The following is a 17908-nucleotide window of genomic DNA, read 5'->3' on the forward strand; positions in this document are numbered from 1 at the left end:
TCCCACAGTTGCTCAGTTTAGGAAGACTTCTGGTGGTTCCAAACGTCTTCAATTTCAGGATTATGGAGGCCACTGTGCGCTTAGGAACCTTGAGTGCTGCAGAAAATCTTTTGTAACCTTGGCCAGATCTGTGCCTTGCCACAATTCTGTCTATGAGCTCCTTGGCCAGTTCCTTTGATCTCATGATTCTCATTTGGTCTGACATGCACTGTGAGCTGTGAAGTCTGATATAGACAGGTGTGTGCCTTTGCAGTCAAGTCCTATCAGTTTAAACACAGCTGGACTCCAATGAAGGAGTAGAACCATCTCAAGGAAGAGTACAAGGAAATGGGACAGCATGTGACTTAAATACGAGTGTCTGAGCAAAGGTCTGAATACTTATGACCGTGTGATATTTCAGTTTTTCTTTTTTAATAAATTTGCAAACATTTCTGTTTTTTTCCATCAAGATGGGGTGCAGAGTGTACGTTAATGAGAAAAATAATGAACGTTTTTGAATTTACCAAATCGCTGCAATGAAACAGAGTGAAAAATTTAAAGGGGTCTGAATACTTTCCACACCCACTGTAATCTGAGAGCAGTATAACGTAGGGGCTAGACCCTGATTCCAGCAATCTTGTTAAGCAAGTAATACAATCAGTGTTTTATCAGCAGATTATCACTAGAAGACTAGGTCTCATGTGCAGGCTAGTCCAACTAATCTGTGTAACCCCGCCACACACCTCTTATTGGCAGCTTCCTAACAGTGTACACAGGAAGCTGCTCCAATCAGAGGTGTGGGTGGGGTTATACAAAGCTTAGGCCCCGTCACACATAGCTGAGTCACAAGTTTTGTGACACAACAGCGATCTCACCAGCGAGATCGATGTGTGTGACAGCAATCAGCGACCGGCCCCCCTGCTGGTATCGCTGATCGCTGCAAGAAACCTCTGGACATTTTTTCATCGCTGATCTTCCACTGGCCATCACGCATTGCTGCGTGTGACAGGCGAGAGACCAGCGATCAGCTGGTAACTGACGTACACATCAGGTATCCAAGGGACGCGTGTCCCTTGGATACCCGATTTGTACGTTAGTTACCAGCGAGTTACAGGTGCCGCCGCCGCCTCACGCTGGGGACCAGGAGCCCGCGGAGTGTGTACCTTAATTGCCGCCGCACGCTGGGGCCCAGGAGGCAGCAGGACGCCGCCAGGAGAGGTCGGGGATGCAAGCGCGCCCTCTGCTGGTGGAGGACTGGAACAGCAGGCACACTTGTCCGCTGCTCCCGGGCTCGCTCCTCACCTCGGTGTCGGCGTGCTGATCACCAGCGATCACATAGCGACTTACCAGCGATCCTGACACGTTGATATCGTTGTCGGGATCGCTGGTAAGTCGCTATGTGTGACTCCAGCTTTAGTATTCTGACCATCTACAACATAGCAAACAGGGATTCTATCCAAACCTCACCAAGCAGTCCAGTAAGTGATATATTGCTGGAATCAGGCTCTCTGCTTCTACATAATGCTGCTCTCAGACAACGTAGCTAAAACTTGCTGAATATCCTGCTTCTGGAGTTCCCAGTGTTCAGTACTTTTATTTTACTCCAATTTTCTGTTTAGATTCTGAATATTCGGAGTTAATCTCTCCTTACAATTTCCTATATGAGACAATGATCCTTTCCCTGATTGACCCACTGTGGATAAGCAAGGAGATGACTGAAAAGATACTAAGCATCACTTTGAAGATAATCTGCCTGTTGAGTGGAGAGGTGAGGCACTTAGTCATTCTTATCTTAGTGAGACATTGAAAACTTGAGAGATCCTGGAACTTATTGTAATGGCATTACTCTGATATTGTATAGGATTGCATGTTAGTCAAGAAGACATCTCCTGAATGTATAACCTTCAACAGTCATCCCCATGAATCAAGAGGATGGAAAAGGACACAGAATCCCATCACAAAGCCTCCAATTCACTCACTGATATATGAGAGACAACATGAGGAGGTGATCCTAGACCTCACCAACAAGATTATTGAGCTGCTGACTGGAGAGGTAAGCACTGCCCAGAAATAGTGGGAAACTATGATATAACACCAAATAATAATGGTGGACTTAAATTACAGACTCCCAGCTTTAATTTGAGGGTTCTTTAAAAAGAGGTGGGTACATATTAAAGGGCCTAAAAGTAATTGAACAATTATCTCAAAAGCTGTTTAATGGGCTGCATGTGCTACTCCCTCGTTAATCCACCATCAGTTAAGCAGGTAAAAGGTTTGAAGCCAATTCCAGGTGTGGCATTTGCATTTGGAATCTGTTGCTGTTAACCAACAACATGCAGAGACAAAGGAGCTATCAATGGAAGAGAAACAGACCATCATTAGACTGAAAAAAAAAAATAGAATCTCTGAGAAAAAGTAGAAGTGTTAGGAGTGACCAAATCAACAGTTTGGTACATTCTGCAAAGAAAAAAAGGAGCTCACTTTTGAGCTTGGGAACTCAGAAAGACCTGGACGTCACCAGAAGACAACAGTGGTGGATGATGGCAGATTCCTTTCCATGGTGAAGAAAAACCCCTTTACAATAGCCACTTAAGTGAAGAACATTCTCCAGGAAGTGGATGTTTCAGCATCTCTGTCTACCATAAAGAGAAGACTTCATGAGAGCAAATACAGAGGGTTCACCACAGGCTGCAAGCAATTAATGAGATGAAATTAAAACCAACCTGAACCAGAATGATGGGAAGAAGAAGGTATGGAGGCTTGGAACGGCTCATGATCCAAAGCACACCACATCCTCTGTAAAACATGGTGGAGGCAGTGTGATGGCATTGGGCATGCATGGCTTCCAATGGTACTGGGTCACTAGTGGTTATTGATGATGTGACTGAAGACAAAAGCAGCCGGATGAATTCTGATGTGTATAGGGCTATATTTTCTGCTCAGATTCAAGTAAATGCAGCAAGATTGATTGGACAGCGCTTCACAGTACAGACGGTAAAGAAATGGAATATTCTGCAATGACCAAGTCAATCATCAGATCTCAACCCCATTGAATCTGCATTTAACATGCTTAAGATTTGGATACTCTTCAGATAATTCTGGACCTAATTGTATACAGAATTGGGAAAGGAGGTGATTAGAGTAGTTATACTTTTTTAATTATTTTTAATTTTTTTTTAAATTATTTTACATTTTGTAGTCTTCCTAGAAAGCTTGCTCCTTCAAATACTTCTACATACACTGCAATACTTCAGTCTCATAAGAAGCACTCCGGCAGGGCATTATGGGAGTGCCAACATGGCTGATATGGGCGTATGGTGTCTCGAAGATGACTGTATCATTGTGTGTGACAGGTTTCTTTAAGGTGTCATGATGTCACGGTTTATTTCTCCATGGACGAGTGGGAGTATATAGAAGAACATAAAGATCAATACAAAGATGTCATGATGGAGAACCAATATCCACTTACAACACCAGGTATGACAAGACTTTTATTGACTGCATGTCAAAAAGGAATTAGAAAGTTTTCTTGGTTACCTGGCTACACCAGTCCTGGTCATCACATACTGACAATGTGTTCACTCACAGACTGTATTTTCTACAGCTGCATCCAGTACAAAAAATTCACCAGCGAGATGTTCCAGTCCCGTTGATTCCCAGAACTATGCAGAGGATCATCAGGTAAATAGAGCTCAGGTTTCTTTTCAACCTGTGGAGGAGCTACATGAGTTAATCTGATTTGACTATATTAATTACTGTATTAGGAAGTGTGGTAATTTTTAGATCTTAGAGCCTAGTTAGTTGCTTCCAATTTGGATGGTTTATGTTAGTTAAAAATCGGTTTTCCATGTTGTTTTCATTGGGAGCTTAGCTGTAGTACCCCAGAAGGGCCACTACACAGTGTACAGAGCTGTACCGTTTCGGCTCTGTATGCGGTGTCATTTGGCTGTAGTGTGAGCTACTAACATCTAATTGGTAGGGGTTCAGGGTTGTCCGAGTCCTGGGCAACCTCTTAAATGTTGAAACTTCACTGTAATTTGGGTATAGAGGAAAAAAGAGCAAGTTTTTTTACACCAGTCCATGGGATGCCATAATCTACTTTTGTTTATTAACACTTTTAGTATGGTGTGCCTGAATTCTGTAACTATATTGTAGTTTAAGCATGAAAATATTATCAGTGCTCAATTATCACAACATTCACAAATATATTGACTCCAATAATACAATGCACAAAAGAGGAGAACCTGAGTCACCATAAATTATGAAATATAGTATTTATTAGTACAAAAAGGATTATTTCTTGAACAGTAAAAAATACAATATTAAAAAGATTTTTTCATATAATATGTATGGATATAGAACATAATGATCCACAAGAATAGTGACCGCAGACTACGGGCAGAAAAGCATAACAAGGGTCTGTTAGTGATATATTCAATACAATAGCTAAACATTGGCAGCCAAGTGAATGTATAGGATAAATCCAGGCAGCCTACTCCGGAGCAGTAGAACTGACCGGATCATCCCTGGTCAAAATCACACCACTGTAGTATCAACAATCAAAATAAATACAAAAGTACTGTGTTTGCTATGCTTATTAGTTCCACGGAGAAGCAGGAAGACCGCACTCAACAAACTGATGAAGACAATCGCTGGTTTATTGGCACATGTAATTCATGTCGGCCGGGGGAGTGATACCAGGAGTGGAAAATGAGCTGACAATGGCCGTTTCGCGCTGTTACTGCACTTCAACGGGTCATGGAGTGAAAGGAAGGGACGGGTTCATAAAAAAACCACGTCACACAATTACTCCTCCTTCCACAGCTGCTTACTAATTGTGAATACGTACATACAATTAAGGAAAATTCACGTTTTGCAAAAAATTCACGTTTTGCTTTGGTTTTAGTCCTATGGATCGTCAGATCCAAGCGGCAATAAGAAAAAACTGGCACATCTTGGAGAGGGACAAAGACTTAAGTGATATAGTCTCCAGAGGACCCCTCATATCATGTAGACGCAGCACTAGAGTAAGAGATGTGCTGGTAAGAAATCGAATCGTTAAAAAACATGATAATTGGTTAACTGGAAGGATCTTTAAGTGCGGTCATTGCCCTTATTGCAAATTTAATTGCACTGGCCACACTATTCACATTGGTGCGATCAGTCATGTAGTCTCTGAGTTCATTACATGTAAGACAAACCATGTGGTTTATGTTGTATTCTGCCCGTGTCGATTTCATTATACAGGAAAAACTATACGTCCCTTATATATACGCTTTAGGGAACATTACAAATCTATTTTAACAAGGAAAGGAGTACGTCGCCTAATCAGTCATGTCAAGGACATACATGGAGGTGACCCCAATGTGCTCTCCTTTGCGGGAATTGAAAAAGTGTTTTTACCTCCCAGGGAGGGAATTTACACAAAATTTTGCTAAGACATGAATTCAGGTGAATCATGGACACTCATTCCATGGGTCCCACCGGATTCAATGACAGAATAGATATGGCTGTTTTCCTGTGAGAATAAAGCGCTTGTAGATCATTTTCAGGATTTCTTTTACTACCCTCAGCGCTAGTCTTTAATTCATTATCTGACAATACTTTATATCGATAGATCATGGCAATTACATTTTTTTTTTTTCGATTGCATGGAATATTGGTGCAGCTTATATTCTGCATTATTATGTATATGGGCATATATATTTTTTATACTGATAAGGAGTACTTAATTCTGGATACTAGGTTTTCTCTGATTGTCTAGTATGTGACATTATTGTCTTAATACCATTCTCTATTGATATGTAATTTTCTCTTTTGTTTTTTGGTTTATCACATATTTCTTCCCTCCTTTTGGGTTTTGCCTTAGTGTTTTCCTTCATGACATGCACCCATACCCTGGGGTGGTAAAAAAATAATGCGGAGTAGTACTACAACATTATTCCATGACAATGTTGTTATTTGTAGCTTATGATTTATTTGGTATAGTTTTTTTTTTTTTTAATTTCTGGCTATACATGATATAATTATGTTTCAGGAATTAATAACAACAGTGCATTAGGATATATATGTTTTGTGCATAATTATTGTGAATTCTGTAGCTTGTCAGGTGTAATATAATTATGATAATTTAATGATAAGTAAGAATTTTTTCTTCCACAGGAATTTTTTCTCTCACATTTATTTTTGTATTTTCGTTATACTTTGGTGGTTCTTTGTAGTTTCCTTTTTTCTTCTTTTTGTGTGTTTTTTCAGCACATATTTGTGCACATTGATATTGTTCTTAATTGTATGTACGTATTCACAATTGGCAAGCAGCTGTGGAAGGAGGAGTAATTGTGTGACGTGGTTCTTTTATGAACCCGTCCCTTCCTTTCACTCCATGACCCATTGAAGCGCTGTGACAGCGCGAAACGGCCGTTGTCAGCTCACTTTCCACTCCTGGTGTCACTCCCCCAGCCGACATGAATTACATGTGCCCATAAATCAGCGATTTTCTTCATCAATCTGTTGAGTGCGGTCTTTCTGCTTCTCCGGGAAGCTATTCAGCATTGTGGATTTCCTTGCACCAGCATCAGAGCTCCTAGTACCGCACGCCACCTGAACTTACATGGTAACAGCGGTGTCGTCCACATTTTCTCTTTTCATTCATATCTTGCTATGCTTGTGTATAAGAAATTAAATGAATAATTACCCATAAGTGCAGTGACTGCTGTCCATGCTGTGGCCACGTACCCCGACGTGCATTTCGCGAGCAGTATCGTTGCTTCCTCAGGGGACATGGCCTCAGTACGGCAGAGATCAAGTATAAATACAATGCCGTTTCGGTCACCTGACCAAGAAACGGCCAATGACATGCTTTGCCCTCACACATGCGCATGCGAGCGTCTTCTAGGTCCTGAGACTCACAATTTCCCCGCTACCCACATCACAGCTGAGAGGGGCGGATGACCTCAAACCGCACCACCCACAACTAGGACGGGGAGTTTAGGGAAAACGCAAGTGGACCCTGGATGCATCTTGAACACACGAGGAAATCAAATCATGAATACACAAATAATGAAGTGAAAATACTATAGTGAAGCAAATATTATAAAATGCCTAATTCAATCTATATTAATTAAAAAATTACATAAAGTGATGAATATATAAGTTACTTGAAAAGATCACATTGGAATAATCAAATCTGACATTCAAATATAACAAGGATCATGTGATTATAAGTGAATACATATTTGTGATGGGAATACATTATGTAAAATAAAAAATAAAAAAATTGATAAATCAAATGCTGATATACAGAAACGTATATTATATATATGTTCATGAATGCCAAAGTGCAATACCGCATTATTCACAATTTCTTCCTTGTCATAGGTTACATAATGTAATCTCCACAATTGATGTCTTGTTCTACATTAAGACGGAACGGAATAGTGTCCACCAATGTGACCATCATTAAAATATATTAGGACCACATATAACAAAAAGTATTAAGTTACGTACCGGTAACAGTATTTTTCGGAAGCCCATGACAGCACCACGAGAGAGGGGATCTGTCCTTCAGGAACAGGAAACCTACAGATACAAAAGGGCGGCACCTCTCCCAAGCATCAGTTGGATTACAGAGCTTGAGAGGCTACCATGGTTACTACACAGCATATGCACAATATGTACAACCTATCTATCCTATTTACAATTTTTTATACCATCTCCCACATAAGGTAAATTCGTGAAACAATCTTCTAATGGAGTGCACCCCTATACATGAACAAGGGAGGGAACTAAGGGTGCTGTCATGGGCTTCCGAAAAATACCGTTACCGGTACGTAACTTAATACTTTATTCGGACTCCCATGACAGCACCACGAGAGAATTACAGAGATGTAAAACTAAATTAGGGAGGGATTACAGCCTCCAGCACCCTTAGCCCAAAGGTGAGATCTGAGGAGGCACTCATGTCTAACCGATAGTGGTTAAAAAAGGTGGAAGGAGATGATCAGGTGGCCGCCTTACATATCTGGTCACGACTCTAACTGGTCCAACCAGACCATCATGGACTTGGCCGTGCAGGTTGATGCTACTGCTGCTCTTAAAGAACCGGCTGCCATCTCCCAGGTACTTTTAAGGAAGGTATCTGCCTTCCTATCTAAAGGATCTTTAAGGGACCCCATGTCCTCGAAGGGTAGCAAGGATCTTTTTGACGACTTCGCGATTGCCGCTCTCCATTACTGCGTGCAATAATGTGGCCAAGGCACGGCACCCATCTAGGGTCCTGCCTATATACCCCTCCTCCAGACAGCAGATTTCCTCCTCCTGCCCCACCCTCCCCCCCTAATCGGGCCCCACTCCCCAGCTGGCGCCGCTATTGGCAGGTGAACCGGCACATACTGGCGCTTCTCCGATGGGCGCCACCATCTTGGGTCCTCGTGCCTGCGCAGTGGCGCCGCCGACCCTGAAGCGCCCCCAGGCTCCGGCCCCTGACGTCACAGCTACTCCAACGTCACCGGAAGTGACACGGGACACCCGGGCGTTCCAATATGCAGCGCTCCCCGGCCTCAGCACCCTGCAGCCGCGCCGGCCCCCCTGACCACCGCGACGCCGGAGCATACTTACCGGCGGCTGCCTCTTTTATGGAGACGGACATCCTCCGGACGCCGCTCCCTGCTGCACACGCTACCGCCGTGCCACCTATCCCGGGCCACAGTGGCGTCCTCCAGGAGCTCCGCACCAGGCCGAGGTAGGAGACCCCCTCGCTACCTGCACCGGCCGGCCGGCCAGCCTGGGATCTGCCTGTAGGATCCCGTCCCCTCAGGAACAGGAAACCAACTGATGCGTGGGAGAGGTGCCTCCCTTTTGTATCTGTAGGTTTCCTGTTCCTGAAGGGCGGATCCCCTCTCTCGTGGTGCTGTCATGGGAGTCCGAATAAATAGAACCTATAAATAAGAAGACAAAACCTAAATTAAAATTATACAATAATAGTAAAAACAAGGCCAAATTTAAGGAGGTGTTGTATCTGGAGAACGGACATATCCACAGAGCTGAAATCACAAAAAGGAGGAAAAGCCGGTAGCGTCATTAAGACCATTGGGCACCAATGTGCCCAATGTAAAGATCCATTTACATTCCTTCTGGGCGAGGAGACATCAGACGTCACCTCCCCTAATCCCATACTGGACATGTTCATTACCTCTAACTGATAAAAATTTGGAATTACACTTGTGGAACATTCGAAAATGACGGGGTAATGTTTCCAGTTGTGTGATGTCAGTTTCTGTTTCTGCTGCCATTATATCACGGACATGTTCCCGTGTGCGAGTGCCAAGACGTCTAGATGTTAATCCTATATACACTTTAGGACAAGTGCACGTGGCACAATAGATTACGGTACTTGGGTTGTATTGCATGTTATATGCTCTTTGATAAAGAATTTTCTCTTTCCATCAACTGATTCAAAACTAGATGTACGAAGAATATTCTTACAATTACCGCAAGAGAAACATCCTTTAACCGGTCCATTTGTCCCAAAAGGGTTCTTCTTTTTGTCCATAATTGGGACATAATGGCTTCTTATTAGGTGATCTCCCAAATTGTTACTTCGCCTTGAGGTCATAAGAGGATAATCAGTCAGATGTGTTGCAAGAATGGGGTCTGTTTTGAGGATGTTCCAGTGCCTTTGAAGGCACATCCTCATCGTGGCCCATTCCCCATTATAAGTATAAATGTAGCGGATATTGTCATCCACCTTTTTCTAACTTGAGATTGTAATAAACCATCACGAGAGCACTTTTTGGCCCTACTGTATCCTGCCTTAATACATCTGTTGGAATAACCTCTTGCCCTAAATCTCTCCTGGAGATCCATTGCTTGGGACTCAAATCTAGAGTCTGAAGAGCAGATCTGCCTCATCCTGAGGAATTGACCAACTGGGATAGCTTTAATGGTATTGTATGGGTGTCTTGAACTTGCATGCAGCAACACATTGATAGAAGTGGGTTTTCTGCGGACATCTGTTTGCAAAAACTGATCCTGATCACCCTGGATTTTTATATCCAGAAAGTTCACAGAAACCCCACTCATGACATAAGTTTGATGTTATATTTGTTAGAATTCAATTGTCGCAAGAAGTCATGTGATTGTATCTCAGATCCTTGCCGAATGATGAACAAATCAATATAGTGTAACCAGCACTGCTCATGTTCCGCAGCCCGGACGCCATCCCCACCGAACACCTCCCTCTCCCAATAACCCAGAAAGAGATTGGCGAAAGATGACGCACAGGTAGCGCCCATGGCAGTGCCAAGCTGCTGTAAATAAAAAAAATCCTTAAAATACAAAATTTTTTTGGGGTCAAAATGAAAGTCAATAGTCTAGACCATCTTCATGATGAATGCACGTGTAAAGTGCTTCAATGTCAGCAGTGACCAGAACCATGTCTTTTTCCAATTGCAGACCATTGATTCTGGTCAAGACATCAGCAGTGTCCCTGGCGTAGGAGGGAAGCGACTCCACTAAAGGTTTTAGATAATCAATGGTACTGTGGCCAGGGCTATGTATGAACGGGAAGCAAACAGACATTTGAAAGATAGGGATACCCATCTAAAATTGGACAATAATCCCCTTGGTGTCTTTCAGAGTGAGCTTGAAGGGATTCTAACTAGTGCCTTTGAAAGAGGTATTATCCCTAAAAAAAATCTTTGACGGCCTCTTGACTAAATTTCCAAGAATTCCTACACTATTTTTTATCCCAAAGGTACACAAGAACCCCCTTGATCCTCCTGGGCATCCCATTGTCTTTGGTGTAGGAGGGTTATGTGACCCTGTATGCAAATTCATTGATTATTATCTAAAACCTTTAGTGGAGTCGCTTCCCTCCTATGCCAGGAACACTGCTGATGTCTTGATCAGAATCAATGGTATACAATTGGAAAAAGACATGGTTCTGGTCACTGCTGACATTGAAGCACTCTACACGTGCATTCATCATAAAGATGGTCTGGAGGCGGTCCGCTTCTTCCTGGGGACAAGCAACTGGGATAGCCACATTTGTGATTTAATAATGGAACTATTGACTTTCATTTTGACAAATTTTTTTTGTATTTAAGGATGTTTTTTATTTACAGCAGCGTGGCACTGCCATGGGTGCGGCCTGTGTGCCATCTTTCGCCAGTCTCTTTCTGGGTTATTGGGAGAGGGAGGTATTCGGTGGGGATGGCGTCCGGGCCGTGGATCATGTGAAGTGCTGGTTACGCTATATTGATGATTTGTTCATCATTTGGCAAGGATCTGAGGTACAATCACATGACTTCATGCGACAATGGAATTCTAACAAATATAACACCAACCTTATCTCATGAGTGGGGTTTCTGTGGACTTTCTGGATATAAAAATCCAGGGTAATCAGGATCATTTTTTGCAAACAGATGTCCACAGAAAACCCACCTCTACCAAATCATTGCTGCATGCAAGTTCAAGTCACACTTACAATACCATTAAAGCTTTCCCAGTTGGTCAATTCCTCAGGATGAGGCGGATCTGCCCTTCAGACTCTCGATTTGAGTACCAAGTAATGGATCTCCAAGAGAGATTTAGGGCAAGAGGTTATTCCAACAGATGTGTTAAGGCAGGATTCAATAGGGCCAAAAAGTGCTCTTGTGATGGTCTATTACAATCTCAAGTTAGAAAGAAAAAGGTGGATGACAAAATCCGCTACATTTCTACTTATAATGGGGAATGAGCCACGATGAGGATGTGCCTTCAAAGTCATTGGAACATCCTCAAAACAGACCCCATTCTTGCAACACATCTGACTGATTATCCTCTTATGACCTTCAAGGCGAAGTAACAATTTGGGAGATCACCTAATGAGAAGCCATTATGTCCCAATTATGGACAAAAAGAAGAACCCTTTTCGGTCAAATGGACCGGTAAAAGGATGTTTCTCTTGCGGTAATTGTAAGAATATTCTTCGTACATCTAGTTTTGAATCAGTTGATGGAAAGAGAAAATTCTTAATCAAAGAGCATATATCATGCAATACAACCCAAGTACCGTAATCTATTATGCCACATGCACTTGTCCTAAAGTGTATATAGGATTAACATCTAGACGTCTTGGCACTCGCACACGGGAACATGTCCGTGATATAATGGCAGCAGAAACAGAAACTGACATCACACAACTGGAAACATTACCACGTCATTTTCGAATGTTCCACAAGTGTGATTCCAAATTTTTATCAGTTAGAGGTATTGAACATGTCCAGTATGGGATTAGGGGAGGTGACGTCAGACGTCTCCTCGCCCAGAAGGAATGTAAATGGATCTTTACATTGTGCACATTGGTGCCCAATGGTCTTAATGAAGCTACCGGCTTTTCCTACTTTTTGTGATTTCAGCTCTGTGGATATGTCCTTTCTCGAGATACAACACCTCCTTAAATTTGCCCTTGTTTTTATTATTATTTTATCATATTTTAATTTAGGTTTTGTCTTCTTATTTATGGGTTCTATTTTTGTTATATGTGGTTCTAATATATTTTAATAATGGTGACATTGGTGGACACTATTCCGTTCCGTCTTAATGTGGAACAAGACATCAATTGTGGAGATTACATTATGCAACCTATGACAAGGAAGAAATTGTGAATACTGCGGTATTGCACTTTGGCATTCATGAATATATATATAATATACGTTTCTGTATATCAGCATTTGATTTATTTATCAATTTTTTTATTTTTTATTTTACATAATGTATTCACTTCACAAATATGTATTCACTTATAATCACATGATCCTTGTTATATTTGAATGTCAGATTTGATTACTCCAATGTGATCTTTTCAAGTAACTTATATATTCATCACTTTATGTAATTTTTTAATTAATATAGATTGTATTAGGCATTTTATAATATTTGCTTCACTATAGTATTTTCACTTCATTATTTATGTGTATTCATGATTTGATTTCCTCGTGCGTTCGAGATGCATCCAGGGTCCACTTGCGTTTTCCCTAAACTCCCCGTCCTAGTTGTGGGTAGTGCGGTTTGAGGCCATCCGCCCCTCTCAGCTGTGATGTGGGTAGCGGGGAAATTGTGAGTCTCAGGACCTAGGAGACGCACGCGTGCGCATGTGTGAGGGCAAAGCATGTCATTGGCAGTTTCGTGGTCAGGTGACCGGAACGGCATTGTATTTATACTTGATCTCTGCCGTATTGAGGCCACGCCCCCTGAAGAAGTGATGATACTGCTCGTGAAACGCGCGTCGGTGTACATGGCCACAGCACGGACAGCAGTCCTTGCACTTATGGGTATTTAACCCTTTCATTTCTTATACACAAGCATAGCAAGCACAGTACTTTTGTATTTATTCTGATTGTTGATACTACAGTGGTGTGATTTTGACCAGGGATGATCCGGTCAGTCCTACTGCTCCGGAGTAGGCTGCCTGGATCTATCCCATTTATTCACTTGGCTGCCATTGTTTAGCTATTGTATTGAATATATCACTAACAGAGCCTTGTTATGTTTTTGTGCCCGTAGTCTGAGGCCACTATTCTTGTGGATCATTATGTTCTATGTCCATACATATTATATGAAAAAAATTTTAATACTGTATTTTTTACTGTTCAAGAAATAATCTTTTGTACTAATAAATACTATATTTCATAATATATGGTGACTCAGGTTCTCCTCTTTTGTATATTGTAGTTTAGTTAGATATAACTATTAATTTTTCCTCATTTTGAATCAGGCAGAAGATCTCATTGATATTAAAGTTGAGATTATAGAAAGTGAAGAAGAAACATATGTGATGTGTAAGGAAGAAGAAATTATCACAGATATCAGCACTGGTAAGTAATATGCACTAGGCATGGGAAAACTGGGATACATGTCAAAATGTAGGTCCTTAGTGTCTCCTCATTTTTCTGAGAAGATATGTATTTTATTTTCTTTGACAGATGGTTTTTCAATAGTTAAGTAAAAGTACAAGGAGCCAGAGATATTATGCGATCTTTCCTAGATTCATGCAGCACCTTTGTTTGACACTGTCAAGGCTTATTATTGGCATGGTAAACAATGTAAGGGGCTACTGTTACTACAACCTCTCTTAGGCCGGCTTCACATTTGCGGATGGCCGAGTTGCGGACTTCCTCCGTGAAGCTCCGCCCACTGCTGCACCTCATCCGGTCAGCTTGACCTACGTCTGCATGCGTCTTACGTACCTTTCTTTAACATTGGGTAGGCAGGCCGTGTGGATGTATGCGGATGCCTCCGCATGCGTTGTTTTGACGATACGGCGACCCGTGTCGAACGCAACATGTTGCAATTTTATGCGGTCGCCACATCGTCAAAGCAACGCATGTGGAGGCATCTGCATACATCCTCACAGCCTGCGTACCCACTGTTAAAGATAGGTACGCAGGCCGCATGCAGACGTAGGCGGAGCTGACCAGAGGAGGTACGGCAGTGGCGGAGCTTCACGAAGGAAGTCCGCAGCCCTCCGCAGCTCGGCCATCCGCAAATGTGAACCTAGCCTAACAGATAGTGCTGGGCATTTATTATAGCTTTTACACCACTTTCTGATATTAAAAAAAAAAAGCACCGGAGAAAAGGGGTCAGTGCCACAAGCACTGCGGTCTTTGAGTATGTGCCTTGGGCCAGAGGAAGTGACATTGTGGGCCATAAATGGCCTGTGAGCTGGATGTTCTCCACCCCTGACATAAAGCAAGAAAATGCTTGGTAAATCTAAAATAAGATGTAATAAGTGTGGTTTTCTCCAACAGATGACAACACCAAGAGCTCAGTGGTATTATCACAGGACAGTTTAGTGGAGAATAACAACATCAGACAAGATTCTCTTGGAGGAAACTCCACCACGCCAATACCCCCAAGACCTCCAAGCACAAATCTTTCAGCCAATGTTTGTAATCGGGAACCATCTGCTGGTAAATCACAAGGTGCTACACAAAGAGCAGGAATGCAATTTATATGTTCTGAATGTGGAAAATGTTTTACACGTTCAAATCTTTTTAAATATGAGTCGGCACACACGGGACAGATACATTTTTTATGTGCTACTTGTGACAACGCTGTGAATCAAAATTCTCATGTAGGTCAACAGGTTATTCGGACAGTTGGAAAACCATTTTCTTGCGATACATGTGGAAAGTGCTTTGCGCTAAAGGCAATTCTTTTTAGACATCAGAAAATTCACTCTTCTGAAAGGCCACTCTCATGTGAAGAATGCGGCAAATCGTTTCCTTATAAATCTAGTCTTCTAGAACATCAGAGATTTCACACGGGTCAGAAGCCTTATTCCTGTGCAGAATGTGGAAAGTCGTTTACTAGAAAAAGAGTTCTTGTTGAACACCAGCTGATTCACACAGGGGAGAAGCCATTTCCATGTTTAGAGTGTGGAAAATTTTACGCACGTAAAAGTCAGCTTGAGATACATCAAAGAAGTCACACTGGGGAGAGGCCATTTACATGTCAGGAATGTGGCAAATGTTTTACTCAAAGATCACACCTTGTTAAACATCAAAGAATTCATAAAGGTGAGAAGCCGTTCTTATGTTTGGATTGTGGGAAATGGTTTACAAAGAAATCAAATCTTGTAGAACATCAGAAAATTCACTCAGGCCAGAATCTATTTTCTTGTCCAGAATGTGGTAAATGTTTTACTAGGAAATCGGTTCTTGCTGATCATCAGAGAATTCATTCGGGAGAGAAGCCATTTACTTGTTTAGATTGTAAGAAATGTTTTAACCAAAAGTCAGCCCTTGTTAGGCATCAGAAGGTTCACACAAAAGAGAAGTCATATTCGTGTTTAGAATGTGGGCAATGCTTTACCAGCAAAGTTCAGCTTAAAATACACCACCGAATGCACAAAGGAGAGAAGATATTTTCATGCCTGGAGTGTGAAAGATGTTTTATCAATCAATCAGATCTTTCTAGACATGAGAGAACTCACACAGGAGAGAAGATGTCTTCCTGTCCAGAAAGTGTTGAAGAAGAAGATTTTGATATGGAAGAAAGCAGCAACAAAGAAGAGACACAATTCTCATGTTAAGAATGTAGGAAGTATTATCTACAAATCAGATCTAATAAAACCTGAGAGAATTCACACAACTGAGAATCTAGTCTCTTGTTCTGAACATTGAAAAAGTTCTACACGTACTGTAAATCCCATGTCGAGAGTCACAAGAGAACTTGGCAGAGAAATCATTTAAATGTCTAGTATGTAGTAAATGTCTTACAATTGAAAGTTACAACTGTACAAAACTGATTACCATAGATGGCCAACATCTCAAAGCTACTTACATTCCATGGTGAGGTAAGTTGTTACCTTGGGCCCTGCTTCTTACCAATTCCTTTTTTAATTTTATAAATTAGTCACAATGGACCGTAAGACAGGTTTGAATCAGTGAGACCTTTTGATCCAACACCATTTTTACTTTGAGCTTTCTTCTCCTTAGCAGTGTTTTTTAAATGGTCACCATCAATTCAATGAACTTAAGATTATCTTATGGTCAGTGCAGTGACTAAATCAATTGCAATGTGCTCCAAATAAGGTTTTTAGAGCACAGAAAATCACTCAAACACCAGGACTGTCTTAACTTGCTGTCCGCTGACTGTTGTCAAGTGTAATCCGTGTCAGGATACAGACACTCCTGAGACAGATTACAGGAAGAGTGGGGTGGTCTTTGTCTCTGCTTCTACCATTTTGTTAAACTGCATTCAAGCATAATAGAGAGACCCTCAACCAAGAGAGTGGACAATGGTAGGGACAATGCAAACTGAGAAAATAGGACGTTCCAGCACCTAAAGTGTTGGTCATATCTTGATAAGGAGAATCTTACCCATTCAAAAAGAGTGGATGGCAAATACAAAATGTGAAGAAAGGACAGTTCTTGAACATTTTAGATTGGGTTTCATCAAAAACTGTTTTAACTTACAGTGGGAATGAAGGCAGCAAGATCATGCATTTACTCCGGTGTTGGGTGAAATGATAGGTACTCTTTAGTTCATATCCTGTAAGTGGATATGTATACGGACTTCTCTTGGCCCACTAACATTTCTGATATTGTTTTTGAAGCATCACAACACTGATATGATTGCTGAACACCATGAACATTTTTTCCAAGATTGAAAGATTTAGCAGACTTGATCTCACCTGTTGCAGGTGATCACATCCCTCTAAATGAAAGCAAAAGTTGTGATTAATATTTAGATTCTGTTCTAAGAACAGGTGTCATTAGATGGAAAATAGGTTTGAACTCTAAGTTAGTTTCCTGAGATCACCTCCAATATTACATCCTATTTTTGTTTTTTGATGTAAAAACGTTATTTTGAGATGTTTACATCTGCTTTATATTTATTGTATACGTGTTAATAACAGCTGTGAACATCTTGTAGAATTGTGGTAACCCCAGAATTATTGGAAAAATAAAGAGAAATGTCTTTGAATGTTTTCACCTTACATTGGTAAAAGTTACTAATCAAAAATGGTATTTAATCATAATAAAAAATGACAAGCACCTGTATAATCTATAATATTATCAGTGAGAATAGGTATCATCCTGCTTGCCTGTTCAACTGCATTTTCTCCACATCATAATTAGTGGTTGTGAAGAATTCTGGAATGTCTAACCAACGACAAAAACTGAGACCTGAACACAAAGGTCTCAATTCAGCAAAGCAATTTCGCCAGAATTCTGTAATAAATTGCTTTGAAAAGTCATTCACCCCCAGATCCACTAAAATTGGTGAAGCTGGGGGCATAACAGGAGTGTCCTGATGCCACAGCTCGTTTTATTCAAAACTAACTGTAGTGTTCCTTATGCCAGAAATCTGACTCCAGTCAAAGAGGCGCACAGAGGCACATGAATCAAGAACATCTGACTGCACAATGCCCCCTCAAAACC

At 41.3% G+C, this 17908-nt stretch overlaps 1 protein-coding gene across 3 annotated transcripts in view; it reads left to right on the top strand.

Annotated features, from left to right (window-relative positions):
- LOC141100128 (uncharacterized) overlaps positions 1 to 17463 on the top strand; it is an 80490-nt gene extending 63027 nt beyond the window's left edge. For all 3 annotated transcript variants that reach the window (XM_073588385.1, XM_073588384.1, XM_073588383.1), the window contains 6 exons: positions 1599 to 1747; positions 1841 to 2032; positions 3333 to 3456; positions 3584 to 3660; positions 13735 to 13834; positions 14768 to 17463. In XM_073588385.1, the coding sequence (XP_073444486.1) occupies positions 1599 to 1747; positions 1841 to 2032; positions 3333 to 3456; positions 3584 to 3660; positions 13735 to 13834; positions 14768 to 16053 (1928 nt within the window). In that variant the 3' untranslated portion in view covers positions 16054 to 17463. The remainder of the gene's footprint in view (positions 1 to 1598; positions 1748 to 1840; positions 2033 to 3332; positions 3457 to 3583; positions 3661 to 13734; positions 13835 to 14767) is intronic.
- Positions 17464 to 17908: the final 445 nt, after the last annotated feature.

Source organism: Dendrobates tinctorius, unplaced genomic scaffold, assembly GCF_039654945.1.
Source record: "Dendrobates tinctorius isolate UK_male_01 unplaced genomic scaffold, ASM3965494v1 ptg000103l, whole genome shotgun sequence".
Classification (NCBI taxonomy): domain Eukaryota; kingdom Metazoa; phylum Chordata; class Amphibia; order Anura; family Dendrobatidae; genus Dendrobates; species Dendrobates tinctorius.